Source organism: Furipterus horrens, unplaced genomic scaffold, assembly GCF_987537825.1.
Source record: "Furipterus horrens unplaced genomic scaffold, mFurHor1.1.pri manual_scaffold_3, whole genome shotgun sequence".
Lineage (NCBI taxonomy): Eukaryota > Metazoa > Chordata > Mammalia > Chiroptera > Furipteridae > Furipterus > Furipterus horrens.
In genome coordinates this window covers 21,305,841-21,323,170 of record NW_028327173.1, presented here as the reverse complement: position 1 = coordinate 21,323,170, position 17,330 = coordinate 21,305,841, and the positions used below count along the sequence as shown (strand labels likewise).

General features: G+C 52.5%; 1 protein-coding gene across 3 annotated transcripts in view; it reads right to left on the bottom strand.

The window, feature by feature from the left end:
* The window catches only part of ZNF362 (zinc finger protein 362), a 36,905-nt gene extending 22,207 nt beyond the window's left edge, over window positions 1–14,698 (bottom strand). Inside the window, exons 1-2 of one of the 3 annotated variants that reach the window (XM_090269058.1) lie at window positions 14,525–14,698; window positions 2,145–2,270 (exon numbers count right to left, since the gene is read on the bottom strand). In XM_090269058.1, coding sequence (XP_090125184.1) covers window positions 2,145–2,182 — 38 coding nt within the window. In that variant the 5' untranslated portion in view covers window positions 2,183–2,270; window positions 14,525–14,698. The remainder of the gene's footprint in view (window positions 1–2,144; window positions 2,271–14,524) is intronic. The other 2 variants (XM_090269056.1, XM_090269057.1) reach the window with 2 other exon arrangements.
* Window positions 14,699–17,330: the final 2,632 nt, after the last annotated feature.

The window sequence follows — 17,330 nt, the reverse complement described above, 5'->3', positions numbered from 1 at the left end:
GTTCAACAGTCCTGGTCCAGGACTCTCCCCATGGCACTCAGCCGTTCATCAGATAGTTCTGGGAAAGCTGTCCTCTTCTCCTCCTTCTCTTCAATTCAATGCCAAGTTCAGGCTTCCCAAAGCCTGACCCTGGTCAGAAAGGTATGGCAAAGAGGGTGGCTTGCCTAGGGTCCCACAGCTGCAACAGAGCATCTTCTCTGCCATTTAAGAGGCCCCTGGCCAGGCAGGGACCACCCCTCACCCTGGTTGGGGAAGCGGGCCCACAGAATGTCCATGGCCGAACAGTGCCATGGACACTGGTGGTCAGGCAGGACATGTGGACTGGGCTTCAAGCCCCAGACAGAAGCCTAGGTCTGCACTGTCAGTCCTGAGACATCCAGCACTCACTGATCCTTGCAGTGGGGCAAGCACCCTGTCATTGTGGGATTTTTGCTCTAAAAGGGAGAAAAAGTTGGATAGGTAGATGAATGAAACCCCTCTTAGGGGCTACCTCTGAACACAGCACCCTGATGGCAGCTGGCACATCCACCCATCCGTCTATCAAGACATCCATTTGTTCTGAACACATCTTACGGGCCAAACTGGGAACCAGTGCTGGGAACCTGAGGCAAACAGAAGAGCCCTGCCCTCCAGGAGTCCCACACTAAGTGGAGGAAGCAGAGAAATGACCCAAGTTTCAAAAAAAGAACTTCTGCCTATGGAAGCCAACAGTCCTATAGGGCCACCCTGCCACCTGAGCCCTTTGGAAAGCTGTGTGCAGTGACCCCTGCATCCATCATCTCAGTCTCTTTCACAGCGCCCCTGCCGGGCTGCCTAGGCTAGGGCAGAGCTTCCTCTCTCCCACTGACCTCAGTACTTGGGTGGTCCATCTACTCTAGGGCTTTAAATACCAGCCAACCCCCACGTCTCTGCCTGCAGTCCAGGCTGCTCCCTGCAGCTCTGGGCCCGGCTTTCCCGCTGCCTCCCTGACACATACCTCTGGCTGTCTCGTGGGCTCTCAGACGCAGCAGGCCTAAGCTGGACTTGGTCTTCCCCTAAGATGGGCACCTCCTCTAGTTGTTCATCCCCAACTCCAAAGAGGCATCCCCACCTGCCCCAATGTTCTTGCTACACACACACATTGATCCACAACACGTCCCCTCCTTCCCGTCCCAGTTCAGACCCACCACCAGCCATATCCTCAGGATTCCTGCTCCTTTCCACAAGTCCTAGCCACGATCACCTCAGCTGGCTCGTAGAACAGCCTGCTTTGCTTGGAGCCCAATGCACCTGGGTTCAAATTTTGGCTCCAACTCACCAGCTGTATGATCTTGGGCAAGTCACTTGCTTCTGCCCCCACCCTCCAGGTAAGAGATGAGTAGCCCAGAGCCAGGGTGGAAAGAAAGGATCAGGGAGGACTTCCCAGGGTAGGTGATGCCTGTTTTGGGTCTTAAAGGATGAGTGGGAGTTAGCCAGGCATAGGGGTGGGGAGCATTTCCGGCAGAAGCAACAGCCTGAGTAAAGGCCCAGAGGTGAGAAGCAACACAGCACGTGAGGGAGGCAAAAGCGTTCCAGTGTGGACCAGGACACAGGACAAGAGGCTGGAGCCATCAGCCAGGCCCAGACCCAGAAGGTTGATTCTTGAATCCTAGGCCTGGAATCTGGACTTGAAGCAGTGGATGACGGGACAGAATCTGCGGTTTAGAAAGCCCCCTCTGACTGCTGGGGAATGAGGGACTAGGCAGGGGCCAAACCTGGGTCAGGCAGGAGAGTGACCGAGGAGGCCTGGCTATTTGCCTGAGCTGGAGGCCAAGGAAGTGTGTGCAGGTGGCCTGGGAGGTCCTCTGGATAGCAACATGGACAAACATGGCCACAGGAACATGCAAACAGACAGCACCAAACTCAGACACACATGACAGACACAGACTTGTAGCCCCAAACATGGACAGATGGGGACACAGCAACTCCCATGAGCAAGAACCCACAGCCACCAGGACACAGAGTCACAGGTGGATGCTATTAAAGTGGGTGTGTGCGTTCAGCCCTCGGTGCAGAGGGAGGCTGTGAGGGACACTCAGGGAAGCTGGGATGAACACAATGGCTTGATCCCCCAAAGAGCAAACCCCTCATCGACAGATTTCAACCTGGAATCACAGGCTGCTTACCTAGAGTGTCCTTTCCCACTTGGTGAACTTCTACTCATCCTTCAAGACCCAGCTCAAGTGTTCCCTCTTCTACGGAGCTTTCCCTGAACCCCCAGTCAGTCACTTCCTCTGTGTTCCCAACAGCACCTTGTATATGAGAATAACAATAACAATAATAACAATAAAATGGCAGCTACCATTGATTTCAGCACTTATTATGTGCCAGGCACTGTGCTGATTATGTCATATGCATCATGTCACTGAAACTCCCCAATGACCCTGTGAAATCTTCATTTAACAGAAGAGGAAACAGCAGTTCAGAGAAGTTGACCAACTTGCCCAAAGTCACACAGCTAGCAAGTGATGGAGTTAGGAGGCCACCCAGCACTACAGGGACAATCATACCCTGGTGCAATTATCTGCTGCCCTGGGTGACTTCCCCACCAGACTATGAGCACTTCCCAGGTAGGGCTGGTGCTCACTCACCTCTGCCATTTCAGCATCTAGCCCATGGTGGTGTCAGAAACTCTTTACAGAATGAAAAAATAGAATGATGTTGACTACCTTTTCTGGAGCACTTACAATGGGCCAGAAACCGTGTCATGGCACTTTACAACCATTACTTTATCGTTACGATGGACCCATCATAAGGAAACGAAGGCCCAGAGAGGTTCAGTAACTTGTCTAAGGTCACAGAGCCCAGTCTGGATTTGAAACCAGGTCTATCACCTTGTCCCAGGAGGGTGGCCTCTGAGGCCAGCCTAGCAAAGTTCTGCAAGGGAGAATTGGAGGACGGGCACTGCGGAAGTTGTACACCAGGTGCCAGGCCCTGCCACCCAGGAAGGCTGAGGCCTAGACAAACAGACACAAAGAGGTTGGGTAACGCAAGATAAAATGTGACTAGCCCTGCCCACTGCAGAGCATGGGGGTGTGGTTAAGCAATTCATGTCTCACTCCCCAACCCCAACCCATCCCACAGACAATAAAAAATGAGAATTGCCTAGACCCCGAGGCCACAAAGCACATGGGAGGGAGCAGAACCCAAAACTGTCGGGACACTATGATTACAAGGAGGCAAAAATAAAAACCTGCGTCAGAAAAAGCAAGCAGCAGGGAACCACGCCCAGAGGGGGGCTGGGAGTGCTGGGGGAGGCGGCTGGAACGGATCTGATTTTTTGTCTTTGTTCCTCTGATTTCCAGATTCTCTGTAATATTGTTTGGTTGCTTGTATATTGAAAACAATAAATTTATTCTTTAAAAAAATGAAAGAAAGAAAAAGGAAGGGAGGGAGGGAGGAGGGAAGGGTGGTAGAGGGGTGTGGGAGGAACAGATGGAGGGTCTGGAGGCAAGGAGGGGTGGGGCGGGCATCGCGGGGTCAAGGTGAGCTAATGGTGGACACTCCATTGGCAGTTACATGCCAGGCCCTGCACAGCCCCAATCCTCCAGGCACATATGGCTTGGGCAGAAGGTAGCAAATGTCAGTAAGGGCTACCTGACAGAGGTGACGTTCAATCTGCACTTGGAAGCTGGTTAGGATCCCATCCAGTGGGGAAAGAAGAGTGTCTCTACCCGCTTTCCTACCTTGGTCCAGACCCCCGTCAGCTGCTGCAAACGTCTCCTCCCAGGGTTCCCCACCTCTGCCCACATCCCCCATTTCGTTCTCCTACAGTTGTCACTCCGATATTTCTAAAATAGGAAATAAGTTATCGGACCACGACGCCCTCCTCAGAACCTTCCATAGCGCCCTACTTCCCTCCAGACAGGGTTTGGATTCCTTAGTCCTTACATATTCAGCCCCTGCTGACCTCTTTGGCCTCCTCCTCCTCCCTGCCAAACTGAGAGCCTCCCCCCCACAAGTGCTCCACTTCCTCTGTCACTCCCCTGGAGCCCTCTGCCCTCCCCATTTCATGGGTTAACTACAACTTATTCCTACAACTTATTCCTTGGGCCCCAGCTTACAGGCTATTACCTCCTGGAAGCCTTCTGGGACCCCCTACCTCCACCCCCCACCCGGCTGTGTTGGGGGCCTCTTCTCTCTGCTCTCTTGGTGCCTTTCATTTCCACCATCAGACACTTATCACTCCATTTTCTGCCTTTTTTTCCCACGCACCTCCGCTGTGGGCATGTTCTCTGTTAGGGCAGAATCACCCCATCATTTACCTTTGAGCTCCACACAGTACCTGGTAAATGTTTGAATAAATGAGTCGTCTAGGTGGAGGGAACTGAAAGTGTCATGGTCTAGGTAGAGGAAAGTCCCTTCTCCCTCCTGTGGGTCCCTTCCACTCACCCTGGCCCTGCGTTGTCCCCAGAGTTATGCTGTTTCCTACTTCCTGTGTCTGAGCCCTATCTTCCCAACTGATCTGAGAAAGGGCTGAACGCCATGAAGACTAGCAGGCCAAAAACGACTCTAACAGCTAATGACCACAGCAAATGGTTCTGCTTCCCTAACAGTGAAAACTAATGAGTGTCATCTGTTAAAATAGAAAAAAAAAAAAAAAAAAAAAAGAACATGATAATACCAATGTTGGTGAGCCTGTGGTGAAATTGGCACCCCCATTATTGCTGGGAGTGTAAATTGGAACAATCATTCTTGAAGGCAATCTGGCAATAATGCGTCATAAATTCTAAAAATTTTCAGACTTCCTGGCCTAAGGATCCCATTCTTAGCCATCTATCCCTAGAAAATACCCCAAATATAGACAAAGTTTGAGGCACAAAGCTGTCTGTTTTGGTGGTTTCTTACAACAGCAAAAACCTGGAACATCCGAAATTTTAAACAATAGGGGGATGGCTCTGTAAATCACGTTAAACAGTGACACAGTCTACAGTCATAAATAACTGACGATGTTTACTGGCATTATAATGACTTATTTAATATTCATATCAACCTTAAAAGGAACTGAGGCTCAGGGAGATTAGATAACTTGCCCAAAGTCAAGCAGTCCATGTCTACTTTGGACCTTGAAAGCTGGGCTCCAGAGCCCACCCTTTCCACCCTGACACTGGACCTGTTAGAAAGGAGGATTAAAACCACCCTGCAGTCATTCAGAACACACTTGTGATATAACATTAGTTGGGGGTGGGGGAAGGGAAGTTTTAAAAAATTACATTAGAGCAGTGACATCTATATAAAAACGAGGTGCTGAGAGAACAGAGGAAAAGGACACACAAAAATGCTAATAGCAATGTTGTTTCAGACTTCTCTGATTTTTCCAGAGGGTGGTTACATGACTTTGATTTAGGGACTATTTTTAATAAAAGTAAAGGTTCAGTAGGCTTTGGCCAAGCAAAGACACCCCAAGCTGCCCAGGGCCCCACGAGGACTCTGTCCTCCTGTCCTCCAGCTTTACACAGGCTAGAGGGGCTCAGAGAGGCCGGGGGCTTGCTCAAAGTTCCACAGTGAGCCTCGCACCCATCCCAGACCCCAACCAGGGACTCCCCCTCTTATCTGGGGGCCTCAGGAAGGAGGACCAGACCAAACAAAGGAAAGCCTGCTCAGGTGGACTGGCTCTCCTCTTAAAGCCCTCTTATGTTCCCATCACTTTGGGGTACAGTTCAAACTCCCCAGCATGGCACCCAGGGGCCTTTGCCAAGGAAGCCCTACTGGCCACATGCAGCCTGGCAGGTACCTTCCTCTCTCCAGCCTCACTGCCTGCAGGTTCCTCCAAAACTAGCTGCTCTCTCACGCCACTGTGCCTTTGCACAAGCTGTGCCCTTCCATTTGGTGGTCATCACCCAGCCGAAACCCACCAGGTTCCCATCAACCATTCAACGTCAGCCAGGTGTCACTGCCTTGGGAAAACCTTCCTCATCGCTGCTCCTCCCAAGCCATATTTGCAGCTTTTCCCCTGAGCTCCCACAGCTGCCTGGGCTCCCCCCACCAAAGGACCGATCCCATTGTCCTAGAATTGCCTGATTACGTGTCTGCCCAGTCCCCGCACAGCTGGGAGTTCCCCAAGGGAGCTTGGGTCTGGTTCTTGGTTACAACCCCATACCCTGACTTGGCCCCACAGCTCATCTGCTCTTCCTTAAAAGTCACTTTCTGACCTTCTCCACAACAGGAATCGGGCCACCCTGTTATACACATCCATTGCCCCCTGAATTCTACCTACCCCCTATATTCTCCCTACCCCTCCTTTGTATCAACCTCTAAATACTCCCTCCAGTCTTGACCCACAAGGATGGAGCCACTGCTGTAGGCCCAGAGTCAAGCGCTGGCCACATAGTAGGTGCTCAAGTGCCTAATAAATGTTCACTGAATCAATGAGAGGAGGAGGTCTGTCCATGCAGGCCTGGGAGACTTGTAAGTTTGCCAGGAGAGTGAGCAGAGGAGCAGCGTGTACAAAGGCATGGGTAACTGCTGGCTTGCTAGGATGCCAAGGGTTCTCAAACACACTCCCTGACCCAGACAGGCAGCAAGCTACTGCTGGAGGTATGGTTGGGCTAGGAGGTGGGATATTCCTAGGAAGATGAACCCATCTGAACAATGATTTCATGAGGGTGGGGCTTACTGATGCGGAGAAGGGGAGATGTCAAGAGATGCCAGGGAAGGGCAGGCCAGGTGGAAAGAGAACTGCATATGCAAAGGCCCAGAGGCAGGTAAGCACACAGCATCATGTTTGGTCTGCTGTGGGTACAGTGTGGAAATTCACAGGTGAAAGAGGGAAAAGTGGCCCGGGCAGTTCATAAAGGACCAGATGTCCAGGCTAAGGGGCTTGGATGAAAGGCTGGGGGGAGGGGGGCAGATGGGAGGTCCCTGAGCAGGGGAAGGCTGTGCGCAACATTTTCAGTGGAGAGGTCATTACAGGGCCAGAATGGTGCCCTGGAAGGGACAAGCAAGAGGTGGGCTGGGAGAGACAAGTTGAGGTTTCCCATCTTCCCAGCACCTTGAAACCCCCGTGTGCTCAAAGGTTTCCGCCCATGACCCCTCTGTCTTTCATGTGCCCCACTCCTTGTGGCCCTGAGCCCCAGCTGCTGCACCCCGCCCTTCCCCCAAGACCCAGGCCAGCTTCAGAAGCTTGCTCCTGGGAGCTTCATGGGAAGAACAGGCTCCCAAGGGTCCTGGATCCAATTTAAGTTTCCGCAGCCCTGTGGGGCTGGGGGCGGGCTGTTTCCACTGTGATGGTGAGGCTGATGAGAGCGGTTGGGGGTCTGCTGTCTGCGCCCCGGTCAGTAGGAGCAGGTGCTGCCCCTCCCAGCCCACTGCCAGCCTCCCGGAGCCACTCAGGGCAGTGAGCCTCACCTTCTCTGGGAGCCTCAGTGCCCTCGCTTAGGAAAGGGGCCATGACACTCCTCTCCGGGCTGAATATCCTGCAAGCTTTGAACACATGCCCTTCTCCACTTCCATTTCCTCTGGGGATCCCCAGCTCCCATCCCCACAGGGCACTCCTGCCATAAAATGACAACGACAATGACAACAAGAATAATCATTACTGAGCGCTTCTTCCCCATCAGGTGCTGTTAGATGTGTTACAAGGATTTCTCACTCAGGCTCCTAATGACCCCGTGAGGTAGATGCTGAGACCATTCAGAAATACAACCCACATCCAGAAACATGCTTAAACATAAATGAACAGCTTAGTGACTTAGAAAGCACACAGCCAGGGTACCCAAGAAGCCCCCACCTGTGTCCCTTCTCAATTGCAGTCCCCTCACGTTCCCCAAAGTTCCCACCCTCTCCTGGGAATTGTCTAGGAGCTATCATCATCTCCATGTGCTTTGATTTCCCACCTCAGGGCCTTTGCCCAGGCTGCTTCCTCTGCCTATATGCCCTCAGCTGGAAAATTTCTGGCCACAGTTCAGCTATCACTTCGCACCTCTCCCCTACAGACACCATGACCGTCACTCGTTCTATCGTAGTAACTATAAGTATGAAGCTACAGGGAAGCCCTCAACAGAGAAAAGTAGTTCCATCCCAGCATTTACCAAAATCCATAATCACATCATCATTTGTGTGCTCTTTTATATAATGTCTGTCTCCCCCGCCGGGACAGGAACTATGTCAATCTTCCTCCTTCTATCCCCAGCATCTTGCACATGGCCTGGTGTATAGTAAATGCTCAAGAAAACTGCTGCATGAAGGTGGGAGATGGAAACAAGCTGCCGGCTCCATCACTGCAAGCAGATCCAGGCAGGGTGTGGGCACACATGTGAGGGTGGGAGGGATCATGTACACGGCCCAGAATGTGAGGCTACATCCTCATGGTGTAAATGAATGTGCATGCAAGATACACCTATGTGTAATAGCACACGTATATACGAGTATTCCTGCACACAGATGATAAACATGGCATGCACCATGCATGTGAAACTACATGAGGAGGGGCAGGCATGCAGCTGTTTGTTGTTTCCTGGGAGGGTGCACATAGGTGTTTGCATGTGTTTGTAATCCTCCAGGTGGCAGGAGTGTATGCATGTGTTCCCATGTGATGTGTGTATCGTGTGTGTGGATGCACACTCCAGCAGACACGCCTCCTGAACTCCTGGCTCCTATGGGCCCAGTTCAGGGCATCTCTGGTGGTACTTCTGAAATAGCAGGGGAGCACCCCAAATTGGCAAAGGTGGGGGAAAGGGGCAAAGGTGGTAGAAGATAGCTGATAATGTGAATATGTAAGAATGTGTTTTTCAGTATAGCTGGGGGTGTGCCTACCTTAGCCAGGTTTCTCCCAGTGAACCCCAGACCCTGAAATGGCTAGGCTGTCCCCTCAAGAAGTATGAAGCCTTTGATCAAAGCTCAAAGAAGGACCAAGATGGTGGGGATCCCCCAACAAGAAAATTCTATTGCCACAGAAATGAGGCAGGGACAAGGCAGGATGCTTTGGGCACCAGAGCCAGATCCCTAGGCCTCTCCCCCTCTAAAGACACCCCTCAGACCCCTTGCCAAATCCTACCCAGCCTCCAAAGCTACCCCAGTCCCAGGTCCCAGGAAGCCATCCCCACAGCTCCCAACCCACTTCTATCACACCACCTCCTCAACCCCACCCACGCGCCAGGCCAGGCACTGGGCCCCCGTGCAGCCCTGTGCACCAGGGACGTTACCCCCATTGTTGAGGTGAAGAGACTGGTGCTATCCCAGAGAGGCATGTCCCTGCCTGTAAACCCAGGCACACACTGTGGCCGCCTGTCAGCCCCTGGGGAACAGAAAGCCCACCAAGCAAAGCATCTCAAGATGTGAGTGTCTTTGGACAAGGCCCACTCCATTCCCTTCCCACTTCAGTCTCCACAATGGACAAAATGAGGTAAGACTAGGTAATCTGTAAGGTCTCCCTCTCTCCTATTAGCGTGTGAGATTAGATCTCAGGTGGGACTCCAAGGCTGGGGGATGTACACATCATCGATGCAGACTCTCGGAGCTACATGGAGCAGTAACTGTCTTCTTTCCCTAACTACATCAAGGCTGCCTGAGACCCTGGAACAAGTGCCTAGCATGGTGCTACGGAGAGAGGAGGAGCTCAGGATGCATTCTTTGTACATACCATTCATTCATCATTCATTCTTCTACTCAACACCATGCACCACAGCTGTCCACCTTCAAGGAGCTCACAACCCAGTGGGGAGAAAGAGGCTACTGATGTCACAAAACCGTAAGGACAAAAGCACTGGGAAACCATAACCCTCTTATCACTTCACACTTTGTAAAAAAAAAAAAAAAAAAAAAAAATTCTTTCCAGAAATGACAACTGTCTGGCAAGGGGAGAATGGGGAACCTGGTGAGAAAGGAGCCCCCTGCCACTCTGGCAGAGGTCAGAGGCCCCTTTGTCAGAGATGTGGGAAGAGGATCCCAGCTGTGTGCAGGGGCCAGCGAAGTTGGGCTTCTCAACATCTGTGGGATTCTAAGCAGGAGCCCCAGAATGCTGGGTTCAAATCCAACAGGACCCCTGACAAGCTCTGTGGACTCTGGCAAGTTACCTAATCTCTCTGTGCCTCGATTTCCTCAGCTGTAAAATGAGGGTAATAACAATGAGGATTAAATCCATTAACATTTATAAAACCTATTATAACATGGCCTGACACGCAGTGAGAGTAAGGCAGACAGAGTCCCCTTTGTAAGATTCTAAATCCCAGATCAGATCATGCGAACACTCCAAGTGTCAAAGTTTCTGAGGCAGAAAGCTTCTCAATGCTAAGATTCTGAGATTGGAAGAGACTGGGATTCTTAGATCCCGTGATTTAATCATCTCATTATTTTCTAACAACAGCCCGGAGCCTCCCAAGGGAGGAGAGGACAGAGCTTCGTGTCACTTCATCTCCCAGGCGCTGCCAAGGCAGCCGCCACGGCAGCCGCCACACCTGGGCTCCCCAGTGTTTCCTCCCCTGCACGAAAGCCCCAGTCACGCTGTGCTGGAAGCCCCCGCCCACTCGCCTGCACAGGGTGTAAGCATGTTCCAGCAGTGCAGACAGACAGGAAGTGCAAATAAACAAATAAATAAGTGTCAGGTACTGATAGCAGCCACGAGAAAAAAATAAAAGGGGCTGACATGACCAAAAGTGACAGTGGAAAGTTATACAGCAGGTAGTCAGGGAAGCCCTTCTGAGGAGGTGACATTTGAGTGGAAACATATAGAACAAGAAGATGCTGGCCATGCAAACATTTAGGTGGGTGGTGTGCAAAGGCCCTGCCAACAGACTTTTTAAATTCTAGGTACAGAAAGAAACCAGTGTGGCTGGAGAGGGTGAGGCAGAGGAGCTGAGTTTGAAGGGTGGGCAGGCCCAGACCTGATGGGCCTCGTAGGCCCACAGTCTCTTGTAGGACTTTGGATTTTTGTGCTTCCAAATGCCTAGAAATCATTAGAAAAGTTTCAGCAGTGGAATAACAAGGCAGAGCAGGGCTTTCAGGGTCCCCAGATCATTTGGATCATTCTGAAAACACTACGACAGTTTTCAAAACCAAGGTAGAACCTAGGCCAACAATCAGTACTCCTTATAATTCAGTTGGTGTATACCGAGCTCCTACCACATGCCTGGCCAGGGCTGGGAGACATTGCAGAGACACTTGTTAGCACTCCCAGCTACCCATGAGAGTTTCACAGAGAATACCCCATTTTAAATACCAAGAAACCAAGGTTTAGAGAGGAAAGAATGTGCTCCAAGTCACACAAGCCATACAGCACACTGTGCAAGCTGTAAAGTTCAATATACAAATGGGACTTGGTCCCAGGCCCCAGATCCACCATTGTGATGGTCTGTGGAACTGCTTTGGTATGTTTAAGCCTCCTCTTCTCTGAGAGATCTTCCCTGGGGATTCATGTAGACACCCATCAATACTGCCCTGGCTAGTTCTGTACACAGCTGCAGTCTTACACCCTTTTCCCTGTTAGCTTTGGAGGCCCAAAGGACTACACTTATATCTCACATGGCTGTCCAACCTGGGCTAGGCATGCTGGGGATTGGATGGATGGATGGGTGGATGGATGGATGGATGGATGGACAGATGGACAAATGAACAGACAGATGAAGAGAAGGACAAACGGTGGACTACTGAAACGACTAACCAACAAACTAATGAATAAATGAAAGACTAAAAGATCTAGCAGACCAATAAATGAATACTTAATGGGCAGCAGATGAAAGAAAGAAGGAAGGATCAACTCTTACTTTACAGAGAGGCAGGGCAGAGAAGTGCCTACCCAGACAAGGGCTGAAGCTACACTAGCTTCAGACCCAGTTCACACCTCACCCACACACCAGCTTCCTCTCCACCTGGAGCCGTTCACCTCCATTCCTCACAAAGTCAGATGGCCTTCTCCTCATCCCTTGGGACAGACCTATGTCTCCAAGTCTCAGCCATTACAGTGTCCACCAACACAACAAGCAATCACAGCTCTCCTGAGCCCACTGGAGCCTGGCAGTGGGTAGAATGGTTCACTCTCCCTCTGAACGTCTCACAGAGGAAGAGAAACAAAAGACCAGGGCTCTGGTCCTAGCTGGGCCTGGAATTGCTGGATGACTTCAAACCTGTGGCTTCCCCTCTCTAAGCCCAGATGACTTCTCAGAGCCTTTTCAGCTGACAGTCTATAGGGGTTGCGCCTCTAGATTTTACAGTCACTGGGTCAGAAGTTGAGAGATTGAAAACTACAAGGTGGGAGGGATATAGTCCTGTCCATGAGCACCAAAGTCCACCTCGGAAAAGGTCCCCCTAGATAAGGAGCCTGGAAGCTTGGGTTTAAGCCTTCCTCTGCCACTCTCAACCTTTCCAGCCTCAGTTTCCTAAATTTTATGATGGGGTTAAGTATCCCCACCCTGTCAATTTCATCCCAATAGAGTTCCTGCCAGAGTCTGATGTAATAATGACCATGAGCTACACTGTACAAACTGTGAAGTTCCATTTATTCATGAAGGATTATTATGGTGGGTGGAGGGGAGAGACATGCTGTCCCATTCTAATCTAGTTCTTTCCAAAATGACCCTCAGGGATCAGGGCCAGAGAACAGTGCAGAGAGCCCAGAAGTGGGAGCCTGGACATCTGGGTCCCTGATTCAGCTATCCTAACTGGCAGTGTGACTTTGGGCAAGTCACTTCCCCTCTCTGGACTTCAGTTTCTTCATCTGAAAAATGCCTGGTCTGGTACCTCTGGCTCAGGCGTGCCAAGTTTTACAGCCCCGAACCTCTGAACCACAACCTTCAACCTCTGACTCTGCCCTCAGGGAGCTCACACTGCCCTGTGGGGCCAGGACACAGACCAGGAGTAAGGCTAGAGGGGTCTCTACTCCAGGAGTTCCTAGGGCAGGGGCCAGAAGGGTTCGGGGTCCTCCCAGGACAGATACTTTCCCAAGAGAGGCAAGCCCAAGCCCAGTGTGTCCTAGTGCCATGGACAGCGCCAGCCACCTCAGGCCTGGCCTCCAGACCCTCTGCAGCGTGCAAAGCCAACAGGCCCCAACCTGTCCAGTGAGATACCTCAGGAACTCACTGCCTCCAACAGAGGAGCCCTGCAGGGTACTGGCAGGAGGGCAGGAGGTAGGAGTCACCACAGGGGAGAGTCTTAGATGACCCCCACCCCCACTAACAAACCAGAGGAGGCCCCCCCACCACCAGCAGACAACCTCTCAGACAGGACCCACTGGGGCTGCCAGCTTGCACCCAGCCAAGAGCCCACCCCTGGGGGCATTCACCACCAGATGCCACCTTCTGCAGTCAGGAGGCTACCGGGTTGGGGAAGGGGCTCTCCAACTGCCAACCTTGCACACTTGCCAGAGGGCTCCAGGAGCCACTCCGACACCCAGGGGGGCCCCCGGCCACCCATGAAGGAGAGAGGCCCACTCCACACACACACACACTGCTGGAGGGCAGGGGGAGGGAGAGCAGGTTTATTTCCTCTTGCATAAGTCTCACTTGGAAACCCTGGGTCCACTCCAAGCCCCTAGTGCCAGTCCTCTCCCCCAAATCTGAGAATATAGCTCCTTACAATACCATTTTTACAGAGCCTCTTCCAAAAGACATTTCCTGGTCCCCTCAAACGCCGTCCCCAACCCTGCACATGCCTCCCACAGCTCTGAGGAAACTGGCAGTTAACTTTTTCCCAAAATTCCTGCAAAGGCAACTGGCTGGGGGGAGAAATGGACCCCGAGATCCTTTCGCGGCATTTCACAGCCTTCCAAGGAGAGAGAGAGAGAGAAAGAGAGAGCAAGAGAGCTTTAAAAAAAGAAGAAAAAGAAAACTTTCAGAGTTAACTTTAAATTCCCAGCCCTACTCCCCAAATCGCCCAGCGGCTTCCTTTTTTTTCCCTTTAAAGTGCAATTGCATTGTGTCTCACCTCCCCGAAAGGCTCGCGGCTCTCGCCAAAGAAAAGGAAAAAAAGCCAACCCTTCGGGTGCCCCCTCTGCTTCCAGCCGCCTCTCCCACATTCTCAGACAGTTTTATTAAAATTTTCAGACAAAAGAAAAACAAAAATGGCAGCCTGGCTTATTTTTAAAACAGGACAGGGACGCCATATTCTGCAGATCTGCAAAAAAAGGGAGAAATCCGGCACTGGCCGCTCCACCGGGCCGGCTGCAAAGTGCGCGAACCGCGCCGTTTGCAACCCGTTTATTTGCATTAAGTCCCATGAATCATTGTTTACCGGAGAATTGCAGCAGGTTTGAATAGCCCGGCTTAAGAAAACACACACACACACACACACACACACACACACACGCACACACACACACACGCACACACGCACACTCGGAGCAAACCCAGACACGCCGCCCGAGACACTTCCTACCCTGCGCGCCGCCGCCACTCCGGGCCCGGCCGAAGGCGCAGGCAGCCTCTGGCCCTAGCAGCACCCGACCCGCGCTGACAGCGCCCGCGTCCCGGCCCGCACCCCAGCCCGCAACTCCGCGCAACTTTCCCGCGAGCGGGCGCTCGGGCGGGCACCCGCCGCCACTGAGCCCGCTCCCCCGGCGCCCCGGGCCCGTACGGACCTGGCTGTGCTGGCTGCGGCTCCCGGACGCGGCCGCAGCCCCGCGCCCGGCGGCCCGAGCAGGGCCGGGCTGGGGCTCCGGCTCCGGGCTCCGGCTAGGTGCGGAGCCGCGCGCAAACCTTCCGGGTCGCCTGCTGTTCACTTCTGGGTTCTGCAAGCGCCGAGGCGGCGGCGGCGGCGGCGGCGGGAGGCTGGGTCTGCAGCGCCGCGCGGCCCCCCGTGCGCTCGGTTAGCCCCGCACCAGGCGCCCAGCTCCGGGGCGGAGGTGGGGGGGGGCCGCTTCGGCCCCCGCCTCTCCGGCTGTGCAGCCCGTCCGGCCCCGGGGGCTCCCGAGAGTGGGCAGCGCCGGGAGCGGGCGACGGCGCGCGAAGGGAGGGGGCCGGGCAGGGGGCGGGGGCGGGCCGCGCGCTGGGGGCCCCGCTCGGGCCCCGGGGCCTCGTCTCGCGCTCGCCGCCGCCGCCACCGCCGCCTCGCAAAGTTGCACGGCGCCCACCGTCCGCGCCGCACCAGAGGCAGAGCCACAAAGGAACTCCTCGCACCCCCCCCCTTGCCTGCCCGAGCCACGCGGGGAGGGCACCGGCGCCCGGCCCTAGGCCAGCCCCTTCCCCAGCGCGGGGGCTCCCGGGGCCCCGGCCGCGGCCATTGTCCCGCCCTGGCTGGGCTGCCGCCTCGCCGCCCCCTCCCCGGTGATGGCGGGCTGGGGACCTGGGCCTGGTGGGCCATGGCCCTGACCAGGGCAATCCTGCGCGGGGCCAGGCTGCCCCTGGGGGTTCTCCTTTGCACAGGCAGGCAGGAGAGGACCGCCAGAATGGGCCCCCACACCTGAGAACTAACGACCATGCTCAAAATCCAGGTTGAGATATTTTTTAGGCGAGGACATGGGGACGGGGGTCAGAAGTTTGAATAAGACAGGCCGGCCCTCCCTGGCTCTAGGGCCAAGCCCCCAAGGGTGGGGCCGCCCGAGGCTGTCAGCGGCTCCTCTGCAGAATCTATTAGAGGTGGCACCGTCTGTCCCCAGCTCCAGACCTCAGAGCCATCTGTGTGTGACTCCTCCTCCAGCCTCACCCTCCCCAGCCAATCAGTCACTAAGTCCTCCGGATTCGGCCTCCCGGGCTGTGTCAGCTTCCAAACTTCACTTTCTACCTGAGTTGGCCAGTCCCTGGGTCCTTTCCCCAGCTCAGACTTCTGACACTCACTGCCACCCAATCTCTAGGCCGCGATGAATCAAGACTGGCCCTGCCCTCAGAGAGCACCCAGTCCCAGGGGAGAGAACACACACAATCACCTGCCACTGTTTGCCATCCTCCAGGAAGCATTTCCCAGTTTATAAACAGTGTTGAGGATCTGCTATCAGATGCTCTGCCGGTTGGCTGGAAACGGCTATGAACAAGTTGGACAAAGTGCCTGTCCTAATGGCACTTCCAGTCTAGCACAGATGTCAAGGCTGTGAGCAGCTGGTCGACAGGACAACACAAAGGCCATTTGTTTTCAAGCCCAATTTCCAAGCACAGTGCCTGGCACAGAGCAGAGCACAATACATATATGTGGCATGAATTAGTTGGAGAACACAGATGAAACCACTCTTTTTCTCAGGGAGGTGAAGGTCTTCAGAAATTGGACCCGGTGGGGAAGAAGGGAGGGCCTTCCAGTTTCCAGAAAAGTGAGGGCAATAAATATCAACTCATTGTTGGGAAGTTCAATGAGATAATACATTAAAAATGGAGAGAAGAGACAAATCTCTCATGCTGAGTTCTAAATAATTTATGTAGATAGTTAAGGAGTTGGAGCATAAATCTCCACTCAAGTGTGAGCCATGCATTGCAACTTCCAAAGTGTATAGTGTGAAAAAAGAGGCAAAAAGTAACTTCACAGTGGACAAGTTAAACAACTACTAACCCAGGCAGGTGATCCAGGCCAACATCAATAGCCACAAATCGTGTTGACAGTGTGTACACTTGATATGAGATGAAAATGACACTTTACCTCTGTGGACTTCCTCCCAATGAGCTATAACCCCAGTCTTGTCATGAGAAAAACACCAGGCAAACTTGAATAGTGGGGCATCCTAAAAATATCTAACTAGTACTCCTCAAAACTGTCAAGGTCATCAAAAACAAGGAAAGTCTGAGAAACTGTCACTGCCCAGAGGAGCCAAAAGAGACATAACAGATCAATGTAATGTGGTACCTTAGATAGAATCCTGGGACAGAAAAAAGACATTAGGTAAAAATTGAGGAAATTTTAATAAACTGTGGAATTCAGTTAATAATGAACGTATTCACTAGTAAATAATTATAAAATATTATAACAAATATACTAACAAAAGATGTTACTATCACAGGGAAAACTGGGTGTGAGGGGATGGTATATGGAAACTCCCTGTTATATCTTCTCATTTGTTTTTTGTAAATGTAAAACTGTCCTAAAAATAAATTCCAACAAGAAAAAATATCCTTCAAAAATGTACCAATCCGTGTCATTGTTGATGTCATTGTTAGTCAATGAAATGTTTGACGTGGCACTTAATATATTGAAAAGTGCCCAATGTTATTATGTTATCATCATCATTGTAATTCTAAGCACTTAGAATAGCACATGCGAAGGCACCAGAGTTTGTGGCAGAGAGGGAGATGAGACAGAATCCTGAAGGCTTTGACTGCTGAGATGAGGTCTTCATAGGGGAATTATGGGGGGAGGGTAACATGACCTGGCCCATCTGCCTCACCAGCCCCCTAACTACCTGGAAAGCTGCTCTAGCCAGATAAAGTGAGCGGCCATCTCAGGCCTTCCCATCTCCCTTCTAAGTT